This window comes from Odocoileus virginianus, chromosome 24, assembly GCF_023699985.2.
Source record: "Odocoileus virginianus isolate 20LAN1187 ecotype Illinois chromosome 24, Ovbor_1.2, whole genome shotgun sequence".
Classification (NCBI taxonomy): domain Eukaryota; kingdom Metazoa; phylum Chordata; class Mammalia; order Artiodactyla; family Cervidae; genus Odocoileus; species Odocoileus virginianus.
In genome coordinates, this window is record NC_069697.1 from 52,846,523 (window position 1) to 52,869,281 (window position 22,759).

The window sequence follows — 22,759 nt, forward strand, 5'->3', positions numbered from 1 at the left end:
TAAAAGAACTTCATATAGTACCTGCCACATAGTAAGCACCCACACCCAATTAATAGTGGCTGTAATATAATCATGATTATTTTAATTTATGTTATTAAAGATAAGAATACTTCTTTTTTCCTTTGAACTTGGCTCAATGTTTTACAGTAGTTTAGATTACATTAATTATATGCCCACTGTGGATTAGCTAATGGTTATAATGAAAAAGGCAGACAAATTATGTAGGCAGTATTCTGTGATTAAGTGATGATAACTCATGTGTAGGATTCTTCAGTTCTTCAATAGCCACCAACTTTTCTTAGCTTCTTTCTTCCTTGCTAGAAGGCAGATACAGCACAAGGGAGAAAATGAACGTTTCTCAAGCCGAAAGAACCAAAGTAAGACTGAGAAAGTACTCCTAACTACTTACTGTGTTCAGAAAACTGGGCTAGTTAGATTGAACACAGAAAGCTGTATAGCTACCTTGCTTTTGACCAGGAACAGGTTCCTCTGAGGAACAAAGACAGCTCCATTGTTGGGGTTGAGAGTAAAGGTATTTTGAAAGTTCTTGTGTTTCTATAGCTCTCTTGGTTGCCTTTCCTTTTGACTGTGGTTTTTGGGACACCCAGAGACACATACTGCAGGAATATGAACTTTTTTGGGCTTGCCTTTTTTTTTTTAAATCCAGCTCTGAAGCACCACACATAAGCTCAAAGTTTGTTTCAACACTTTTAACCTGACCTTCTATTGGTTATGTTTTGTAAATAAGGTCAAAGAAACTGTCCTGGCCCATGATGAGAATGTTATGTGTCTGTGGAGTAGAGGGTCTCCTGGGATATCTGAGAGGCTAGGATCTTTGTCTAGATACGTCAAGATCTAGAATATGCTTTTAGGGGTGAAGAACTACCCAGGGAGGCCACCTACTTTTAGATGTTTCTAATCTTAGGACTGGGCTTTTGATTACTGGTGGCAGGTTATGAGAAGAAGGTGGGAAAGGAGAAAATACCTGTTAAAGTTGGATAAAGTGGCAGGGTTTAGGTCCTGATGGAAATATAATATGTATGAGATTCTGACATTGAACAGTGCTGGATGTGAATAGCAGCTTTAAAATGCTGTAGGAGAGTTGTTGTTTTAGTTGCTAAGTCGTGTCTGACTCTTCTGCGACCCCTGGACTGTAGCCCACCTGACGCCAAAGCCTCTGGGACTCCCAGGCGAGAATACTGGAGTGGGTTGCCATTTTCAGTCATTCTAGGGACAGTATGCTATATGCTAGCTTGTTCAGTTTCCTATCTGTTTCTCTGTGTGATCCTTAGTTCTTAACACAAGGTTGGCCAGCATATAATCAATAAATTATAATTTCACTGGTGTTTATCTTGTGAATGGAGGCTAGCTTGTTTCAACCCTTTTCTTTGTCCCTGAACAGTCGGAGGATGACGAAAAGCTGAAAAAGAGGAAGGAGCGATTTGGGATTGTCACAAGTTCAGCTGGAACAGGAACCACAGAGGATACAGAGGTAAAATATACCTGAAATGCTTCACAGGGCCTTTGAATGGAAAGTGAAGACAAACAAACAGAATAGAGAAACGTTTTATTTCCCTGCTACTACTTAGGTGCCTAAATGACAAGATTTTTGGTCCTTTGCTTGATATCTGTTTTCTGGATAAAGAGACTCTACTGAATTCCATCAGTATACTTTAGTAATTTACTGTTAAGAGCCAGTTAACCTAGTAAGAAAGAGCACAAGATTTTGAATCAGGTAAACTTGGTTAAGTGACTGTGCCACTTAGTATTACTTATAAGTTATAGTAATTTTTTGAATCTCAGGTTCATCATCTGGAAAGTGGAGATAATAAAACCTACCTCAAAGCAGTATTTTAATTGTGAAGTGATTCTGCATAAAATGTTTGACAGTGTTTGTCATATTATTAATTATGTAGTAAGTTGCAATGTCTCTGATTATCACCAAGCAGATGATTTAACGCCACCATATTCAATCCAGACACAAATGTCCTTGTACCTAACTTGCCTCTGAAATAAGACAGTTGGGCTCAAATGGGAGTTTTTTGTTTTAATTTGTTTTTGGCTGCCTGCACCACATGTGGGATCTTAGTTCCTTCACCAGGGGTTGAACCCACGCCCCCTGCGTTGGAAGCACAGTCTGTAACCACTGGACCACTGGGGAAGTCGTCAAATGAGACTTCTTGTTATTATCATTTTCTTTACGTAATGGTTTCTGAAAATGAAAGAACGGCTTTTGTTTGTCAGGACATATGCATCCATATACCAGCATTCTTTGGAGTAATATTTGTTGAGACTGAGCATTGGCAGACCGCTCAGGGCATTGACAGACAATAATGATTTGCTGGTTTGAGAGTATCTATAATAGAAACCAAATGTCAGCAAAGGTGTACATGAACAGTTAAAATAATGATAGAAACTTCTTAGCTGATGAGGAATTTGAAATGTTGCTTCTTCCATTTATTCCAAATTTCTTTCTTTCATCTATCTCTAGAGACGACCTTTTAAAATCTGTTACCTCACACACTCAAAATCTTATGGTCCCTGTAAGTAAATATCAGGGTCAATTTTAAATATCAGGGTAATAAACCCTGAAAATTTCAGAATCAGATCAGTTTACATTCTTCATTAAGAAAAAACTAAGAGTTTGCATTCTTTGTGCTGCTAATGCAAAATAAAGCATTACCTGTTGTAAGTAAATGTCTGCCTGCTTGCTGACTTGCCAGGATGACCTAGAAGTAAACTTAGACTTGTTTTACCCTCTCTTTGGGACTTTCCTTGTGGTCCAGTGGTTAAGAATCTGCCTGCCAGTTCAGGGGACGTGGGTTTGATCCCTGGTCTGGGAAGATCCCAACGTGCCACAGAGCAGCTAAGCTGGCGCACCTCAACAACTGAAGCGCACGTGCCTAGAGCCATGACCCCCCACAGGAGAGTCCTCTGCAGAGAGAGCCCCACGACTGCAGCTGGCGAGGAGCCTCCGCTCAGCACAGCTGGAGAAGGCCCGTGCAGCAGCGGCAGGCTCAGTGCTGCCTGAAACAAGTTAATTGTTTAAAATTACTCCCTCTTTACCAAGGAAACTATTGTTAAACCAGGCATGCTCACTGAGTTGGTACATTTGACCTTCAAGATAAGGCAGATGAAGATTTCATTGAGTCGAAAAGAATAATGGCTTTTATTGGGAGAGTTAGTGATTGTAAGGGAGTAGTAGCGTTTGAGGCTGATGGAGTTTATATGAACCAGGTGACTCTAATTTGATTCCAAAGAATTGTATCAGTAATCCAGGTGCAGTGGGCTGGGCCTGTGTACACTCAGCTTTTTTTATTTTGGGGGGGGGAGGGGATGTACCATACAGGATGTTGAATCTTAGTTCCCTGACTAGGGATTGAACCTATGCCCACTGCACTGGAAGCATGGAACCTTAACCACTGGACCACCAGGGAAGGCCCACTCAACTTTTCTTTTTTTCCCCATAGAAAGCAGAAAAATAATGTATTCCCAAAGATGGCAGAAATAAATTCATCCTGAAAATACTGTAGTATAATATATTAAATACATTGGTACAATTTTGGTGGGACAGATTTTCCCTTTGAACATGTTCTCCTACTGACTGCCCCACTGGAACCTGTCATACAACAGTTTTGTAAACTGCTGATTGTTATAATGTGAGCAGACAGGAGCCATCTTCAAATCCACAGATTCCAAGGAGAGAGTAACGTTATTTCTCAGAACAGCACTTTCACTCTTGGAAGAGGGCATAAACATTTTATAGAAGCAGTACAGTTTAGATTAAATAGGCACATCATTCATCAAAGTGTAAAAAGGATGACAGGAAAAAAATACCGCATTGTAAAATAAGATATTCAAATGTGTGAACGTTTAAGGCAGCTGCTGGCCAAAGTGGGTATGTTAAGGAAGGTAGCTTGGATATCGAGGTGATTTTACGTCTAGAGGAGTTCTCTTCCTGACCTCAGTGACAGAGCACTGGCAAACAGGTCTTCTTCCTCGCGGCCAGTGATACTTGAGGTACCAGATGGTTTCATTTTTCAACTGTGGGCTAAAGAGAGGGTTGAGTTGGGCCAGAATTGAAATCAGCCAAAAGAGATAGCAGTATACTGAACAGATTACCGACATAGTGATGGTCACTCCTCAGTTGGGACCTTTAGGGATGAACCGGAACACCAGGAAGTCAACAAAGCCCCAGAAGACACTCATCACAGTCAGCTTTTCTTTTTAATCTAAATTAAACCTCTGTGAATGGAATTTTCAGAAAGCCCCTTCTTTGCTGGGGTCAGTGGTTAGAGTGAGAACTCATACTATTTCGTGAGTCACTTACAGAAGAAAAATATCTTTCTTTCTCTTCCTCTACCCATTTTGTGCCCTCTCTCCAACACTGCCTCCTTTAAGAGGTCCATGTTGGGGCAGCCCCCACCCCACATTTATTCTGTTACCATTGAAGATTTATATGTCCTTCTGTAGATTTGGAGGCCTAAGAAATAGTTGCTGATTGGGCCTAAGTGCCCAGAAGGGCATCCCCTTCACATTCTCCATGATACAGTGCTGGTCAGCCTTTTGTCCTTTGAAATGTCCTGTTTCCTCACTCACTGGAGACTCTCCCCAAGCCTGTTGCAGGATCCCTTGTCTCCCGGCTGACTCGCTGTGCAGCTAGTGGCCCCCTCTCCTTTGGAATCTTGGCTTTTCTGGCACTGTTTGTTCTTCTTCCCCCGCCACCAGACTGCCCTAAGGGGATGACCGGAGAGATTCAGACATTAAGTCTCTGGCTGCCAGCTGAAGTGCAGCCTTCCCTCCTCCTTGGACCTTGTGATAGCCCATGTGAGTTTGGATTAAAGCGGCCAGGAACCTGAGCCACCGTTGTCTTGCAATCTAATTTTTTTCTTCTTGCTTCTTTATAGGCAAAGAAGAGGAAAAGAGCAGAGCGCTTTGGAATTGCCTGATGAAAAGCTTGTGATGCTTTCTGTTCTCCAGTGGTTTCCACCTCTTTGACTCTTCCTGGTCACCTGTATACCTAAATGCACAGTTTTGTGCCTAGGTCCTGCCTTGCAGTGAGGGAGCATGTACCCCAGGTACATCTGTGAACTCCAGCAGCAGTTTGACTTATTGCAGTTCCAAGTTTAAGGTTTTTGTTGTTGTGTTGTTGTTTTTTAATTATTATTTTGCTTGTTAATAAAAAAAATAGAAAAAAGAACATTGTTTTCTCAGGTGCTCCTTTGAGTTCGTAGAGCCAGATTAGACCAGATAAGGAGATATTCACCAATTATTATAGAGAATTAGCAAGAATGCCTTTATCCTTCAGAAAAGAGAACGAGGAAGAGGATTGAGTATGTGCCTTTAAGCCTATTTATTTCCTTCTCTCATACTCACAGGCATCCTTTTACTTCTTTATTCTCCATGAAGAGGCCAAGTTTCACCCTGAATCTTTGCTTCAACAGGTTGAAATGACCCATTAGAATAAAATACAATACTGTAGGTTTTAGGAGGTGCAAAGTATATAAACACTAGGGCTAGGGATTGGTAGTCTGTTACGGAATGGAGTGCAGAGTGCCTATTCTGGAGTCTGGAAGGGCCCTAATTTCAAGAGTGATTTAACTGGTTGCATTTGAAGCCAACATGTGGAATCCTGTTGGTTATGCAGTTCAGGAAACCAGTTTGGCTGGCTACCCCTCAGAACTGGAAGAAAGTATGTAGGGATTCAGAGTATGACAGGATGTCAGAGGTGTTAAAAATTATTGCCTAGATTGTTGGGACAATAAGCTGCAGACTAGAGCCTTCTATTTTCTGATCCAGCCCTATGCTCGTTTAGTTTGTCTTCTGTTGCAGAAAGATGCTTTTGCAGTTTTGGTGGCAGTTTTTCTTGGATATTACTAAAATCCATTTTCCTTGCCAAGCCTCCTACTCAGGATTTGGCTCTCCCTAAGCAGGGCAGCTTATTTGCTTTTGAATTTCATGTAGATCTGAGACCTGCCACTTAATCTTTTTGGACATGTTGGTATAGGGTTTCTCCTCTTAATCTTTAGTACTATACATCTATATAAGGTTGGGCTTTGTTTGGGTTTTGGTAGTAAAACTTAAGAACCTGGCACCTTACCTGAAGACTTTGGTTTCATGACCAGATCTCATGTTGCTGTGGTGTAATTAATTCATTGTTCCCGTTTCTACTAACACCTCTGTCTGGTTTTGTAATTAACAGAAGAATAATGTTTGATCACCTTCCTGACAAGAACCTCTTTCCACAAAGTCTCTTTGGTCCTGGAGGACAGGAACCTAAGTTTAGATGCTTTAGGAAAAACAGTGTCTTGGGGAGCAGATGCAAAGACTGCCCATTTGTTGTCAGTTTTGCCCCATTCTAAGACTTTGGAGAAATGCCCCAAAGGGAAGGTTGATTAAACTTCTTCCTTCTCTTCTCTCTTGGGCTCTGCTGTCTGCTTCCCTCTTCATTAGGCACTGATCCTAAAGCTAGCGGAACCAGAGAGAGAATTAGTTCAGTTTTGTATCTTTACAGAGATTATAGATTCAGTAAGGGTTTTCTACCCAAAATAAGAGGTAAAAGAACAGTGTAGACGCTTATAAAGAGGAGTGGAGTGCTGAGTCCTTCAGAAGTTTTCTTCACCTTGTCTCCTTATCCTCTGTAATGTTTCAGTAAGGTATTCAGACTTTGCACCCCCAACCACTGTCCCCAGGATTCTCTTCCTAAAGCCTAATCATTCTTCTCCATACTTAACTCACTTTCCCCATATTTTTGACACAGCTGTGTGTGAAAGTCGCTTAGTCATGTCTGACTTTTTGCAACTTCATGGACTATACAGTCCATGGAATTTTCCAGGCCAAAATACTGGAGTGGGTAGCCGTTCCCTTTTCCAGGGAATCTTCCCAACCCAGGGATAAAACTCAGGCTTCCCGCATTGCAGGTGGATTCTTTACCAGCTGAGCTACCAGGGAAGCCCAGAATTGCTCATCAGGCTTGTGTGGGTTTTTTATTAGCCCTTTTCATCCTATTCCAGCAGCTGTTCTTACGTTGGTCAGAGGTCTCTCACCTCCAAGCCTGATCACCAAATCCTCCTCTTCCTGTCTCACTGTAATCATTCCACATATACTTTCTGAGCATGACTAGTTCAGGATTCCTACGTTTTTTACTAATTCAGTCCTAAAATAGTAAGTCCTTTGAGAGGCAGAATAAGCATCCAGCCTTGCAGTTCTTTATCTGAGATCCAAGTACCCTTCCTTCCTATCCTCCAGTCTCTTTAGTGTAGCTAATCCAGGATCCAGATGTAGTTAGCTGACTCCAGGCTTCTTTTCCCTGTTTTGAAGCTGTGACATTCTCTGCATACCTGGAAGCTCTTAATGAGGGAGTCTATAAAAGATGCGGAGAGAGCCAGCTTCCGCTGTAAATCTGCACCTTTTTATGGTTCTCTGGGATCATTCTGTTTTTCTCCACCATCACTATAAACTGCCCTTCCCCCCACCCCAAATCCTGGGAATTTACTTCTGAAGATACAAGGCTAGAAGCTTCTATGGGGGCGAGGGCTATAAGGAAGGAAGATGCAATAACAGCACTTCTTGGTGTTGAGTCCTGTTGCCATGTCTGACGTGAGATACAGATCAGGTGGAAGGAAAGACCTAATATAAATAAGAATATAAGACTATATTCTATAATAAATGTTTTTCCCTGTTCTCTTTCATGAGGACCCCCTGACAGTGTCACTCATCTCTGATTACTGGACTCCACCAAAATCTAATGTTCCCCTCTCTTGCAGCACGTCAACACACTCTTCCTGTATTTCCTTCCAAAGGGACTGAAAAATACCGAGTTTTGCGATTTTGGACTTCCACTGAGCCTAAAGTACTCCCAGCTTTCTCTTTATTTCTTTTCCTTTCTCAGTTATCCCTGCCTTTAATTTTTCTATCTCTCATATCACTATAAATAGAATGAAATATCATATAGCGACTACTTCAGTATAATTCCTTATTCTGCCACACTAGCTCAGCTGGCTCCAAGACCCTGGGCAAATTACTTAATCATTCTTAACCACTGTTTTCAATTCTGTGCGAAGATTGCTGTGAGAACTGATACTGTCATATTTATGTAAGGCGCACAGTTTGCTTATCATATATTGTAGAGTAATCATTCAGTAATAATTAGCTCTTAATTTTACTTGGTGATTCATAGAAGTACTTTCTTTTTCCTGAATAAGTTACAGTGAGAGGGTAGGGGGCTGAGTGTATTAATTTGAGAGTGTGTGTGTGTAGGTACACCACATATGCAAATGCTTTGGGGGATTCTGAGAATGAAAATAGGTAGGAGTCATCCCGATTGTTCCCTTACACCCAGCTCACTGACGGGAAAGCTGGCTTTGTGGCTTTGCCTTGACTTCCCAGCTGCTACCCCACCATACACCAGAGGCTGTAAATGCCCCTGCCCGCTGGCTTTTAGCTCGGGACCCCTGATGTGGGCAGAGACAAAGAGGAGGGCAGCTACTCGTCCATTAGGTTGCAGGTGTTTGAGTGTGAGCCTCATCTTGTAACTTCCTGCTGCTCTCTCAAGGCAGGAAGCAGCGGACCTTGGGTGGGCTGGGGGATCTGTTTTTACCTGGGGCAGAATGTAGGGGTAGGTGTGCTTAGAGCAGCTCCTCGTGGGGAGGACACAATGTGTAGCTCTTTAGGCTTCCCTCAACTTGGTCTGGGGGGTCAGTCTGCTAACACAGCGGACAGGGCGGGAAGTGGCCCACTGAACCCGTGTTGCCCCCATTCTGGGTCAGACTGACGTCACAGGAGCTTTCCTACTTGCAGTTACAGGCAAGATTCTTTTGCTACTCCCCCCCGCCCCCCCCGATTTGTATGCCCTGGGAAGTGTGTTCCAGGGACATGGGAGACATTTTTATAGTAGAATGAAAGTATTAAGATGCTTAACCTTTCTTGGAACACTGGAAGTTCAAAGTTGGGTTGGCTTGTGGATTTTGTTGAGGAAACCTCGGGTCAGGGAACTGTAGGAAAATAGGGTAGATATTATCTCAAGAGAGCTTGGATCTTCTGCTCTGTGGAGGCCGGGAGAGCGTTTTGTAACCTTTGGGACTGTTCAGGATCAAGCCTCCAGTGAAGACTTGGTCTGGGTTCCCTTTCTTTCCCATCCTCAGCCCAACCTTCCTTGGCTGCAAGCCCCAGCTCTCATCCCAAAACCCCCATCTTCTTACTCCTTAAGCACAAAGTTTCATTCTCCCTCACATCGTCTGCTTCCTGGTGTCCGAGGTGTAAACATGGCGCTTGATTAGGGAGAAGAGCTTAATGCTGAATTCTAAACTCTTTGACTGCTTTTATTTTTCTTTTTTCAGGTTCAAGTGCTGGATTGTGTCATGTGACCATCCCAAAACTCAGAGCACCCTATGGCCATCTTTGCCCTCTGTCACATAACTTGAAAACTGCCTGATGGCCTTTTTGTAATGGTTCCCTTCAGGAAGCCTTGATCTCAGTGAAGAGGTCTTTTCCCGGCATTCCAGTGCCCGTCAGCCCCATACTCCGCAGACACCCTTAACAAACAAAGGCAATCACACACACGGCGTAACAAATACACAAAGTAAATAATAATCACACTAATTATGGTCAGAGGGGCACTGGCCAGGTCCACGCACATCATAAGGTGAGAGGGGGTACTAGTTCCCACTAGTTTGCTGGGCTATGCCCCCAAGCCTCTTTACCCCATGCCTCTTTGGGGGTGAGGAAGACCAGGGGAATGAGACTTCCAACTCATAGATTTATGTTCATAAGAGAATGACCTTCCCCCAAAGGTCTTTATTTGGTGGCATTAAAGGGGTGTATTCTAAGTGTCCCCAAGTCTACTGCCCCAGCTCTCTAGAATTTCTAGAGGGAAGTCACCTGATGCCTATTGCCCAATCCCCACCCTGTGCCAAGATCAAGAGACCTGGGCATTTGACCTTGGAGGAGGCATCTTCTGTTCTTCACTTCTCTGTTCCTTTCTTTCCACCAAGGAAGTGTGAATGGTGTTGGTGGTCAGGTGCATCTTGTTCTCCAAGATTGGAGCAGAAGGAGTGATGAAGAACAGGGCCTCAGAGAGAAGAGGCTGGGGGTCAGTCCTGCTGCTGCGTGGGAGGAGGCAAGTTGAAATGAGCCCTTGCCCATTCCAGTACCAAAATACCTCATCTCACTTTTTCACTATGGGAATGGGAATAAGATGCCCAAATTCACCACCAGCACCTTTCCAAGGGTGGTTACATACCTTTGCCCCTTCCACCAGCTGGGCCAGGCAGGAAGGTCATGCTCTCAGGAAGAACAAGCCTTCCAGGTCAGCTTTCCAGCTCAGGATTTACTTGTGTTCCGTATTGTTTGCATCAGACCCATGACCGCTGATGCTACTCAGAGTGCGTTTTGTTGAAGGTTCTTTCCCCCTCCATTCCTGACATCCTCTAGGCTCCTGCCTGGAGCTAGGAGGTCTGGAGGTGAGGTATGGATAAGGTGTAGATCAGAAGGTTGTCAGCTCCTTGGTGTCAGGCACTGTCCAGCTGGGAGGCAGAGGGGAACTTGTACTCTGAAGCCTGTGACTCCTCTAAGCCTCACATCTCTTCACCGCTACTCTGGTGCCCTGGTTATCTGTCCCACAGCGAGAGGTATTTTATGTCCATAAAGTGCCCGTGGTAAGTGCTCAGAATTCATCTCTTGGCTGTGGCGGGTGCTGCTATTCTCTCATTCCATCGAGGGGAAGAAACTGAGGCACAGTGAGTCCAGAGGAGGATGGGTCAGGATTATGAAAGGAATGAATATGCCCAGCTAGTGACCTGGAGTGGCAACCAGTCCCTGCCTGCTTTCCAGCTTTCCAAAGCAGGAAGTCTCCATCCTTCCTGACCTCTGCTCTAACTGGCCTTGTCAGATGCTTTCCCCCACTGTATCGTCCCCTCCCTGCTGCCAGGTACTGCTAGATTCCAAAAATAAAAGATAAAAATAATTATAGACACTCTGCTTCCTCGTTCTACCCTCTCCCACCCTGAGCTTTGGGGCTGGGGGACTGGAAGGTCCCCCTTCCAGAATCCCTTCCACCTCGGCGTGCTGGCTCTATTCCCTAGCCCAGAGCAGTGATTTGGATTCAAACGCCCTGTATCCTTCAGCCTCCCTACTCCTTTCTTGACCCCTCCTGACCCTTCACAGACCTGGGGACTCTGGGCTGTCTCTACTCTTCTTTTTATGGACCTGAAGGTAGAGGCAGGGAGCAGAGGCATTCCGCAGGCTCTTTGGTCTCTCTCTTGGCTGGGGGGGGGATGTGGGCATAAGCAGGCCACGCCTCTGCCTAAGGAAGTCAGTACCGTGAGGGCAGATCTGAGGGTTAGCTCTGTGGCTCTCATACAGATCCTGGATGTTGAGCCCCTCCCTCCCACCCCCACCCCCCAACTCCTACACCCTAACGTCTTACCATTTCTGTGACTGCTGGAATTCAGTTCAACCCGTTTGGCTCAGGAAGTTTAAGTGGGGTGATTTGGGGTTGGAAACTTCCATGTCGGCCCTCTTGCCCTCTACTCCCATTCTCAACCCTGGAAGCTTTAAACAAGTGCTTAAGTAGGTGAGTACTGAGGGAGAACAGGGTTTGGGGAATGAGGGGCAGATGGGGCGCAGTGGGCAGGGGCCCATCTATTTAAGTAAAGCCAAATACCAAAAAATGAAAAGTCATAATAAATAAATAAATAAAATCCCCAGATCCTCACTTTTGCCCCTGCCCTCACTTCCCTTCCCCCAGCCACTGCTGGAGGGAGAAAGAGAAGAAGCAAAGAATGGATTTTGATTTCCTGTCTTACTGAGAATGGCCGTCAGGGGACCTCCCCAGCCATACCAAGCCCCTCACCTTCCCAGTGGAAGAAAGGAGGCTCGGCGTGGGGCTCTCTCCTAGTTCTCCACTTCTGTCTCTTTCTCATGGTTACCTCCGCCTCGTCTTCTCTCCTGCATCTCCATCCCTTTGCCTTCTCACTGCTGCTCTTTTTGTTCCTCTGTCTCTATCCCTCTGCTCTACCTCTGTCTCTACGTCTCTCTGTCTCTTGCCAAACCTTCTCACCTCAAACATTCCCCACCTGACCATGCCCCTCCTCTCCCCCCTCTCCCCCAAACCCCTCGCCCCTCAGTCCCCCACCTGCCTCCCTCGCTCGCACTGCACACCGTGTGGGCAGGGCACACGGGTGATGTTACATCTGAAGGTGGAGGGAGCTCTAGGGCCTGGGGAGCAGGGGGTCAGGGCTGGGGGGTCTAGGGGCAGGGTCTGCTGGGGAGGCGTCCACTGTCCCCCACCTTAGGAGCAGCCACAGCGATCCACCACCATGCCAGGGATCTTGCCGTAGATAATCTGCTGCTTGTCGTTGAAGTAGAGCATGTTGATGGGGGACATCTTGGTGGGTGTGCAGCAGGGCCCGGCAGAGCCCCTCGGGTTGGCCTGCTGCACCAGGTGGGTGTGCGGGTACTTTTGCATGAACATGTACTCGCACTGGCCGGAGCAGTAGTTGGCCTTGTAGCGTTTAGGGGCGATGATCCAGTCCCAGCCAAAAGCCTCAAAGTCCACCGTGAGGGGGTAGCGGCAGCAGCGGGACTCGCTCGAGTGCTCGTCGCAGTCCAGGCCCAGGTTCCGCCGGGACCGCTTTGTGTTCTCTAGGACTCGGAGCTCCATGAAAGGGTGCTGGGGGCGAGGGAGAGGAGAAAGAGGTGTAACAGAGCCCGAGGCGCCCCTGCTGCCTGTTGCTTCTCCCCTGCCCCTCTGAGGGGCAGGGGACAGACACCAGCGATTTCTCAGCTTCTCCAGGGCTCCCCTCTCCAGCCCCGTTTTCTACCCACTGTTCTTGCCAGCTAGCTGTGTCTCCCTAAACTCACCTTCCCTCATTGTCTCTCTCGGCAACCTGACCCTCATCAGCCCCTTGACCCAAGGTCTCAACAACAGCCCATCTTTATTGTCCTGTGAATCTATTAACGCACACCTTCACCCCAAATACAGTTTTCAACTGTTGGCCTGCCTTGGATCTCTGAAAACTGGTAGCACCCCGTTACCACCATCACCACCACCACCTCTAGAGTCAGCTCTGGGCCTAGAAAAATTACGCTGGTCCCTAACCCCCTTTACATTTCTGGTCGACCATCTCCAACATCCCACCTCCTCAGGGCCAGGTTATACATAGCTGCCAATATCGCAGGCTCCCTGCTCACCAGCCCCTCAGCTCCCGGCCCCAGGGAGGTGACAGCCAGGTCTGTGCCACTAGGATCGAAGGCGTTGATCTCGATGCCCCAGTTGCTCTGCGGCTGGCGGAACCAGCTGTGTAGTACTTGCTTGAAGTCGATGCTTTGCCAGTGGCCGGAGCGTGAGTGCAGGTCAATTTTGAGTGAGCGGATACGGATGTGACGCCGGCCTCCGCCCCCTACCCCTGTAGTCCCTTCCCCAGTTAGCGGTTTCAGTCGCAAGATCTGCAAGTAGACCGTGGCTGGGCGGGGCACGGGCCGGAGGTACACCCACAGCTGGGCCTTCAGGACCTTGGTGAACATCACCTTGGGGCTGAAGTGGAAATGGCAGCAAAGAGGGCTGCCGTCTGTCTGCACCGCAGGGTCGGCTGATGAGAGAGAAGGGGGCACAGCATCAGCAGAGTGTTTGTGGTGGAGAAGGTCAGCAGCCCTGGGCGCATGGGCAGCTCAGCCTCCTCAGTGTGTTTTCCAGTTCTTTACCCTCTCCCCTGCCTGTCTTCACTGTCGCATCACTGGTACCTAGAACAGCACCCCCGCTCTCCTTGTAAGATAATGGCTCTATCAGGCCTTACTAATCTGCATCCCTTCCTTAAATGTTTGTCTTAATGCATAGGTTCCTCTCTACCAAGTAAGCTGCAAAAGTAGTATTGGGGAATTCTTCTCCTGCAGTCTTCCCTTCCTCCAACTTTCCCCAGCATATAGGGCTCCAGCTGTTTCTGAACCTTTGATGCTCCCCGTAAAAGCCAAACTTCATACCAGACCTGCTGTCCTCAGGTCACCTTGGGCCCATTTCTGCTCTGCTTTATCTGGTGGCCAGGTGTAGCCTGGCACAGGCCCCCACCCAAAACAGATGGCCTCAGGGAATGGGTAACCCAGGGTCCAGATAGGGAACAAGGGCTAAATTTATTCCATGTAGTAGACCAGAATTCAAATCTAGGCTTCTTGCACCATTCCCACTAGAAATAACACACCCAGAAGGATGGAACCACTTAAGTACTCCCAATGTATGTGGGCTTCCCAGGTGGAGCTCCACCTGCCAGGGCAGGAGACACAAGAGACCAGGGTTTGATTGCTGGGCCGGGAAGAGCCCCTGGAGAAGGAAGTGGCAACCCATGCCAGTATTCTTGCAGGGGAAATCCATGGACAGAGGGGCCTGGCAGACTACAGTCCACAGGGATGCAGAGTTGGACGTGCACGCGCGCCTGCACCTGACTGCTCAATCCCTTGACCCTGAGAAAAGTTCCTCAGCTGTTTCCTCCTCCTCACCATTAATGCCTCCCCTTTCAAGAAAGGGAAGAACTACCTGTGTATTTTTTTTCCTACTTTCCCAAAGCATCGGAAATAAAGTTCAAGAGATCAGATCAATGGAAATGTCTTCTCTCCTCTGAGCTTCCTTTGGTTTCTCAGTCCAGTGCCACTAAGTCTGTAAAAAGTCATTAACATCCCAGCTTTACATTTTGGCCAATTTCCCCTTGTTTTGGATCATAATCTGACCATTCTTGAGTTTAAAGGATGATTCTCAATATCTGCTTCTGTTTCCATTTCAGTTCCTCTCAGTTACCCTTTCTAATCTCAGTTGGGAATGCCCTAAATCATCTTTCTATTGGTTATGAATATCCATTATCACTCTTAATAGTCTGAGGAACAACTAGGAATGAACTTCCAGAGCCATAAAAGGATGATCAGGAAGTCCAAGCCCATTTGTATCATGCCCAGGTCTGCATAATCATGGAGAATTTATCATTTGTTGCTTCATAATCATTCCCCACCCTAGGAGACACTAGGAGGGCACTCCAAGTGAAATGGGGAGGAAAGTGCTCACTGATTGTCAGATGTTCAGGAGCCAAGACACACTTTCTTTCCCTAAGTTCTCCTCCAAAAGTGTCCAGAGCACTGGGGTCCAGTTATTCTCCTGCTGGAGTTTCCGTGATGGGGCGGTGGGGTGGATGGACAGTGCCAAGCAACAATCCAAATAGCATACTTTGCCTCACTTCGGTATAGAGATGGCTTTGCTTTCCTGCCTGCCTTCACCATTAAGGACTGATCTCCATGAGGGCAGACCCTGTGTTGACGCGTCCGTATTGCTCACCTCCTTAGCTTCACTGCCTCCCGCAGTACCAGGCCGTGCTCAGTAACTACATGCTAAGTAAACTCCCTAAGCTAACCGTCTTCGATGACACAGGCCAGTGCTGTCGTAAACCCTGTTCTCTGGCTACAGTTGATGTGGGTTTAATCACTGCCTGACTCATTAACCAATATGTGACCTTATGCACCAAGCTTCTCACTGTTACAGATCATAATCCTTGCTTCACAGGAGTGCTGAGCATTAAATAAAGAATGTGAAAATAGTAGTAGTTTCTCAGTTGATTTATTGTTGGTTTTGTAAACTCTAAACATGTATCCCTAACTAAACATGACCCGAGGCTTAGTGATGGGGGACTGGGTTCCAGGGCCCCATCCTTGTAAGGCTTTGGGCCTTCAGGCAGAGTCCCCGGTCCTCACCCCTGGGAATCATCATACACTTCTCCCCCGGTGGATATGAGGCCAGTTGGTACCACAAGGGGACAGGACGGAGACATTCAGAGAAAGAAAAGGGAAAGAAATGGAGAGACCGGAGAAAGTGAGGGAGGTAAGAAGAGAGAAGAGACTTAGAGATGAAGACAGACATCTAGAAGAGAGAGAAGTGGAGGACAAGCCGGGGAGGACCATGGCGGGGGCAGAAATATGTTTGGGGGCTGGAGGCCACTGGGAGAGGAGGAGGGATGCTGAAGGAGTTGAATGGGGGTTAGGAAGCTGAAAGGTAGGCAGCCAAGACTAGTGGGGTAAGGAGAAAGGATAGAAGAATACGGGGGGAGGAACAAAGAAACAGGTAGAGGCACAGAGGGAACCAGGGGCTCGAGAGGGTCCCCAGCGCACAGCCCAGCTCCCAAGGGGAGGGGAAGGAGCCACATCTGTGTCGGATTGATCGGGTCGGTGGCAGGCAGCAGGTCAGGTTTAGTAGGCGGCTCTGGTCTGGAGAGAGGTCACTGCACTATTTTCAGCAAAAGCCCAACCCCCTCCCTGCTCACCACCCCTCCTCTTCCCACACCCCCCACCCCCACCCCCAAACACCAGACTCACTCTCCTAACCCTGGCTGGGAAGCCTAGGGGCAGGAGGTTGGGCAGAGAGGGCAGGGGCCTCGGGGTGTAGGGAGGAGAGAGAAGCAGGGGCTGGGCCTGGCTCCCAGAAGGCGAGGGGGCCGGGTTCCCAGGATGGAGGCTGGGGTGGGAGCGCCCGAGAGGGTGGAGGGAACTAGGGCAGGCCGCGCAGCCTAGGAGGGGTGGGGGCTGGGGTCCAGGGCAGAGGGCTGGGGGAGGGGAGCGAGGGGGAGGGGAGCGGAGGCCATCTCTGCTGACAAACACCTCCCCCGATTAGCAGAGCACAAGTCTCTTATTAAAGCGGGTCCCTGGGGATTAGACTATAAAAGTCTCTTTTTCCTTTTCCCCTCTCTCCCTCCCCGCCCCTCAGCTCCCCCTCCCTCGCTTAAGAGCTCAGCTTGTCTCTTAAAGGGGACGTACAATACCTGGCTAGAGACCCATTCCCTGGTTATCCAAGTCCCGGGGTGGCTGGAGGGCCGAAGCCGAGGTGGAACCCCACCTGCTGGCGTCCTTCCCCCTTCTGCCCACCCCCGAGTCTAACCTGCATTGCCCCAACTGCGTGTGCAGCGTCTGTTCACTTCCTGCATCCCAGTGACCAGAGCGATCTCCGGGCTCCGGCCTATAGGTTAAGAGATGCTAAGCACAGAGTGAGCAAGGGGAGTCCACAGCTCCGTCTCGCACTGGAAATCCTCACACACACGCACCGCGTAGACCAAAGTATCTCTCTCCTCCACACCCTTCATCTTCTTCCGGCAAACTCTTCTTCAGAATCCCTCGACCACGCTGCTTCTAACTTGATTTCTAACCCCCATCTCTGCTCAGTCAGTCTGACCTTCGCTTGTATAGGAGCAGAACCTTGAGAACAGAAGGGAGACTTAGGAACTCAAGACCAGATCCTTAGCCTTCCCACCCGCTACGGCAGGATAGTTTCCCAGTCCTTTGAGTGTGCCTTTCTTTACAGCCCTGACCAAGTCCTGCGGAGTTAGGGTCACAGAAAACCCAGTGCCAGCGGCGGGCACTCAGCCTCCTGGAGGCACACCTGGGAGTGTGTGCCTCTCCCTCGGGGCTGGGCTGCCAGGACTCCCCTCGGCCCTCAGCTTTTTATGACCCACTTGCCAATAAACCAGTCTCCCCTCTTCTGTTCAGAGCCATAAAACCAAACAGTTGGTGGGGAGGGGGGCGACTTTGCCAAACCACAAGGGAATGAGGGGATCTGGTTCCCTGGAGTCGCTGGGGGTGGGGTGGGTGGGGGGAGCACCTCTGCGGGGAGGGGGAAAGGGCATCATTTGACCTTAGGGAGAGCTGGGGGGTTGCGGGGGTGGGGTGGGGGTAGGGGGGGCAATGTCGGCCTGGATTTTCCAGGCCATAAAATTTCAAAGCAGCTCAAGTCTATTAACATGTTCATCTTACGTTTGGCCAGGGACGAGGATGCCTGGGTTCCCCCTCCCTCCTACCGATTTTTTCCCTCCCTCAGTCTTCCTCGCGCTCCTCAAGCCTGGTTGCGGCTAGGGGCGGGCGAATATGAGATACAACATTAAGGTCTGAGTTGCCAAATGGGTGCCCTTAGCGCCAGCGCCATGGAGTTGAGTTCTCTGAGCTCTGTTAGTACCAAGAAGGCACGGCTTTCCCGGCCCCTCAGGAGAGCCGGTGTCAGAAGGGCTCCCGGTGGGATGGGTGCCGGTTGGGTGCCCGCTGACCCTGGCTGAGATACGGGGCTCGGGATCGCGTTCCTGGGAGGCGGAAAGGAGCCCTGGGCTTTCGGCAGCCCGAGGGCGCGTTGCAAAGCCCAAGGTGTACGGGGTTGGTGAGTCGGCCGGTGCCAGGTCCATCGAGAGGCGGAGAGCACGGCAGCCTGGCTGGGACTGAGCGAGTCCCGGAGCCTCCCGGGTCTGTTCTCCAGCCTCTCCACCAGCACCCTTCAGGATGAGTTGCTGCCCCTTCCCCTCCGCTGCAGAATCCCCACAACACGCACGGGTGGGAGGCGGTATCTCGCAACCCTTTCCGTTTGCCCCCTCACCCCCGGGAGCGGGGCGGGCACACAATTCCGCAGCCCAGCTCCACAGCTCGGAAAACTTGTGGAGCAGCCCCCGCCCCCCAATCCATCAAGTTTTCGCAGAAAAGGCTTTCCGGCCGGAGCAACCGGGAGCGCCCCGCTTCGGAGCCCGAGGCGCTCACTTTCTAGGAGCCGGAGTGGGAGCCGGCACCCCACCGCTCCTACCCCGCCGCCCACTTACTCTCCTGGGCCATGCTAATGACAGTCTCGGTGGTGGCGTGGTACTCGTCCTCCTCCAGGAAGTCCTCGGGCTGCAGCGCGTCGCCCTGGAAGTCGTGCAGGTCCAGGATCTGCTGCAGCGGCGGCGCCTGGGGCAGCAGCTGCCTCACCACCTCGCGGCTGATGTTGGGCGCCTCCTTGAGCCGCAGTTTGCTCAGGATCTGAGACTTGATGCTCTCCAGGCGCAGCTCGCGGCTGTGCTGCCGCCACACGCACACGGGGCAGCCGTCGGGCTCGGGCGCCGCGGACGGGGCCGACCGGCTCAGGCGCTCCCCCCCGGCCCCCGCCGCCGCCGCCGCCGCCGCCGCCGCCGCCGCCGCCGCCGCGGGGCCCTCGGCCGCCTCCCCCTGGGGCCGCAGCTCCAGGGCGAGGAGCAGGAAGCCCAGCAGCAGCGGGGCCGCGAGCACCATGCTGGAGGGGAGGGGAGGGAGGACTGGGGGGCGGGGACGCCGGAGTCCCGCGGGGAGGGGCGGAGGGCGGAGGCGGAGGAGGCGGGGGTCCGGGCGGCGCGGGGATTGGGGGCTGCCCGGCCGAGGGGGGGCCGGGGGGCCGGGGGCGGCGGGCGCGCGGGCGGGGCGGGCGGGCGGCCGGGGCGGGCGGCTGGGGGGGCCCGAGCCCGGGCCCGGCCCTTTATAGCCCCGGCCCCCGTGTCGTCAGCGGCCGCGATTGGCTGCGGAGCCAACAAAAGAGGCAGCGCTGTCATCCGAGGCGAGAGAGGGAGCCGGAGAGAGCGGAGGAAAAGAGAGGGAGGGAGCGAGGACTCGGGAGAGGCAGAGACAGAGATCCTAGGGCGAAGGAGAGGAAGGCAGAGACAGTCGGATCGGGCAGACCCAGGGGGTGCCGAGAGAGAGAGGCGGGGAGCGGACGCCGCTCTGGGGCCCAGAGATAGACAGAGCAGGAGGAAGAGATGGAGGGACAAAGGCCGGGGTGAGACGGTCGCGGGGAGCCGCTGGGAGGAGAGACTTCGCTGGAGAGACAGAGGGAGAGGAGGAAAGCGACAGGCGTGAGGAGCGGGGCACTTAGCCTGAGGGAGCCAGAGAAGACGGGGCAGAGAGACTCCAGGGAGGAGGGGGGCAGACCCGGCCGCAGGGACTCGGGGGTGCCCAGACGTGGGAGCAGGGCCAGAAGCCCGGGAATGGGAGACGGAATGAAACCTGCGGGAGGAAGGCGGGGGCAGAGGCTGGGAGATACCAAGGGAGCCCCAGAGAGGAGGCAGACTCAGAGGATCGGGGGAAGCAGAGCCGGGAAGACAGACAGCCCATCAGTGAGAGTCAGCGCTGCTGGGAGCGCCCAGCGTTCTGGGGAGGACGTGGAGAGTTTGAGCCCAGAGGAGCCCCAGCTATGAGAAGGACCCCAGGACCAGAAGGGGGCCTGGAGATGGGAGATCTGGACATGGAGGTTAGCAAGGGAGGCTAGGAGGAAAAGAGACCAGGGCCATCCTGAGAAGGCGGAGAGGTGCTGGGCAGTCCTGAGACGGGAGGAAGACTCGGAGCCAGGAAGAATGTGAATGTGAAGCTGAGGCCTGACTCTGGGATAAAGGAGTCAGCAGGCTGGAAAAGGCAGGGACTGGGGACCGCGGGCGGGGGAGGAGTCAGAGGAAGCAGGGCCAGAGACCTCGGTGCTGGCAGAGCAGTCTGGATCCCTGGATTCCCAGGTGGAGTTCTGGATCTGGCAGGGCTCAGAAGTCTGAGGAGGGACTTGTTGTAGGGGCGAGGCTGAGAGAGAGATCTGGCTTCAGAGGCTTCAGCTGGAGAAAGTGAGGGCCCCAGGGGAGAAACCCGGATGTAGCAGCAGCCCCAGTCTTCAGGCGCAGCCCTGGGTACAGCCAGAGGGCAGAGTAGAAGAGCGCCAAGCGACTACAGTGCCCCCGAAGCGCCTAACTCCTCCTGGCTTTGGATACCTCTTCCGGGACCCTCAGTTTCTCCAGGATGGTTCACTGAGTCTGAAGCCCCGGCGGCCGGTCCTCCTCACTAGGGAGGACGCCCGCATCCTTCCTCTCTGTCCTGCTTCTCTCTTAACTAAACCGGTTCCCTGAGTGCTCCTCCACTTGTTGTGCTTCGTCTCCAATAATAAACTTTGTCCAAAAACAATGAAGCCCTAGAGGTCAACAGACAACCGATAGACTGAAAATCTTTGAGGGGACCAGATCAGCTCTGGTTTCCTGGCACACGTAATATCTATTTAATAAGTGGGTGAACATTATTGGGCTTCTCAGGCAGAACAGACGGACACTGGTTTCCTCTTTGGACTAGATGGAGCCCTGGGTTCAAGGTCAGAGTCGGTCTTGGGAACTGGAGGGGAATGAGGCAGGGGGAAACTGCGGGCCCAGGTATAGAGGAGGTTGGGTAGGCATGAGAAGGACCAAGGCGAGGAGCTTTGAAGAGGTGATCTGTTCCCTGGAGAACAGGAACCAGACTGCAGCAGAGCGGAAACAAACAAACAGAACAGAAACCTCAGACAGCTGGTTCCTTCCGAGACATGAGCATCTCAGCCTTTCACCGCCTCTTCCTCTATAAAATAGGATCGGCTTGCCTGCCCTCACTGGTTATGAGGATTACACAGCAGTCAATCAGTAAGGGCTTTCACAGGCTCCCTCTTCACGGTTCTTTGCTCTGCTTTCTGAGTTTCCAGAGCTGTGATTACCTTTCATCCCATACTTTAGCCTATCCTGTTCTCCAAAATGTTTTCCTGATGTCGTTTCCTCAGCAAAATTCAAAACTCCTTGACAGCAGAGGTGGTGTCACCTCTCTTCCTCCGAGGAAGTGGCCCAATTTTTACTTCCCTGCTGAACATGTAGCTAGTGGCAGGTCTAGGAGATGCAAAGAAAAACAAGACTTACTCCCGGGTTTCCCTGGTGGTCCAGTGGTTAATAACCCACCTACCAGTGCGAGGGACATGAGTTTGATCCCTGGTCCAGGAAGATCCCACGCTCTGCTGAGCTAGTGCTTGTGCCACAACTGCTGACCTCATGCTCTGGAGCCTGTGCTAGGCAACAAGGGAAGCAACCGCAAGGAGAAGCTCAGCTCTCGCACCACAGCTAGAGAGCAGCCTCATGCTCTGGAGCCTGTGCTAGGCAACAAGGGAAGCAACCGCAAGGAGAAGCTCAGCTCTTGCACCACAGCTAGAGAGCAGCCTCATGCTCTGGAGCCTGTGCTAGGCAACAAGGGAAGCAACCGCAATGAGAAGCTCAGCTCTCGCACCACAACTAGAGAGCAGCCTCAGCCTGCTCTCTGCGACTTGAGAAAGCCTGGGACAGTGCGGCAACAAAGACCCAATGCAGCCAAAGAAAGAACAACAGCGACAAAGAACCAGCCAAACAACAGTGGAAGAACTCAGCCCTGCTTCCCAGGGAGCATATAGCGTAGATAGGACCCCAGGTCCTGGCTAAAACTCCAGACCAGATGCCTCCTTGATAGTGCCATTTAGAAACACCCTCAATCACAGATGAAATATGGTAAGCAAAGAACGCCTCTCCCCTGAATTGTGCCCCCATTCTGCAATTTCATTTTAGTGAATGACAGTCATCTAGGTCAGAAGCCTGGATGTAGCCTTTGCCCTCTATCTCTCGATCATCTCCACAGCATCTTGGCACAAGTGTTTCCTCTTCTTGGAACAGCTCCCCCTCCTACCTCCATTCCCTCCCGCCCTCCCCTCAATTCACTCTTTTTTCAGGTCTCACTGTAGGGGAGATTTTGGATATGTCTTTCAGGAGTCCATCCCTGACTCCCAAGTGTACATGGGTGCTTCTCCTCGCTCTGTCTGCATCCTGTGTGACGGGCGGCTTACTCACAAGCTTCTGGACTCAGACTGAGGCTGCCTGGGTTTAAGACTCAGCTCTCACACTTCTCTGGCTGTGTGAACGTGACTCCGCCTCAGATTCCTTATCTGTAAGGTGAAGATGACAATGCTGGACCTATTTTATAAGGTTATGAAGATTAACTGCCTGACACCCAGTTCTAAATGAGATAATTAGTCATTACTATCACCCAACTTATCAGTCTCACACTGTGAGATCCAAGAAAGCCAGACATTTTTTCCAATAATTCTTTAGTGACTTTGAATAAAGAATGAATGAATCATGCTCGCTGGCTGTGGTCAGAGTCCCGTTAGGGAAAGAGAACTGTGTAC

At 50.5% G+C, this 22,759-nt stretch overlaps 2 protein-coding genes across 4 annotated transcripts in view; one reads left to right on the forward strand and one right to left on the reverse strand.

The window, feature by feature from the left end:
* The window catches only part of SARNP (SAP domain containing ribonucleoprotein), a 47,567-nt gene extending 42,367 nt beyond the window's left edge, over window positions 1-5,200 (forward strand). For both annotated transcript variants that reach the window (XM_020908510.2, XM_020908511.2), the window contains 2 exons: window positions 1,403-1,492; window positions 4,908-5,200. In XM_020908510.2, coding sequence (XP_020764169.1) covers window positions 1,403-1,492; window positions 4,908-4,949 — 132 coding nt within the window. In that variant the 3' untranslated portion in view covers window positions 4,950-5,200. The remainder of the gene's footprint in view (window positions 1-1,402; window positions 1,493-4,907) is intronic.
* On the reverse strand, window positions 3,746-19,199 carry GDF11 (growth differentiation factor 11). 2 transcript variants are annotated; one of them, XM_070454828.1, is made up of 4 exons: window positions 18,594-19,199; window positions 13,192-13,589; window positions 12,289-12,670; window positions 3,746-6,468 (listed from the first exon to the last, which is right to left on the reverse strand). In XM_070454828.1, the coding sequence occupies exons 1-3, from the start codon at window positions 19,039-19,041 to the stop codon at window positions 12,290-12,292; spliced, it is 1,227 nt and encodes a 408-aa protein (XP_070310929.1). In that variant the 5' UTR covers window positions 19,042-19,199; the 3' UTR covers window positions 3,746-6,468; window position 12,289. The 2 variants fall into 2 exon arrangements, 1 of the variants encoding a protein (XP_070310929.1); XR_011483334.1 differs by lacking the exon at window positions 3,746-6,468 and adding an exon at window positions 9,300-10,103 and having other exon boundaries at window positions 10,241-12,670.
* Between the last annotated feature and the right edge of the window lie 3,560 nt (window positions 19,200-22,759).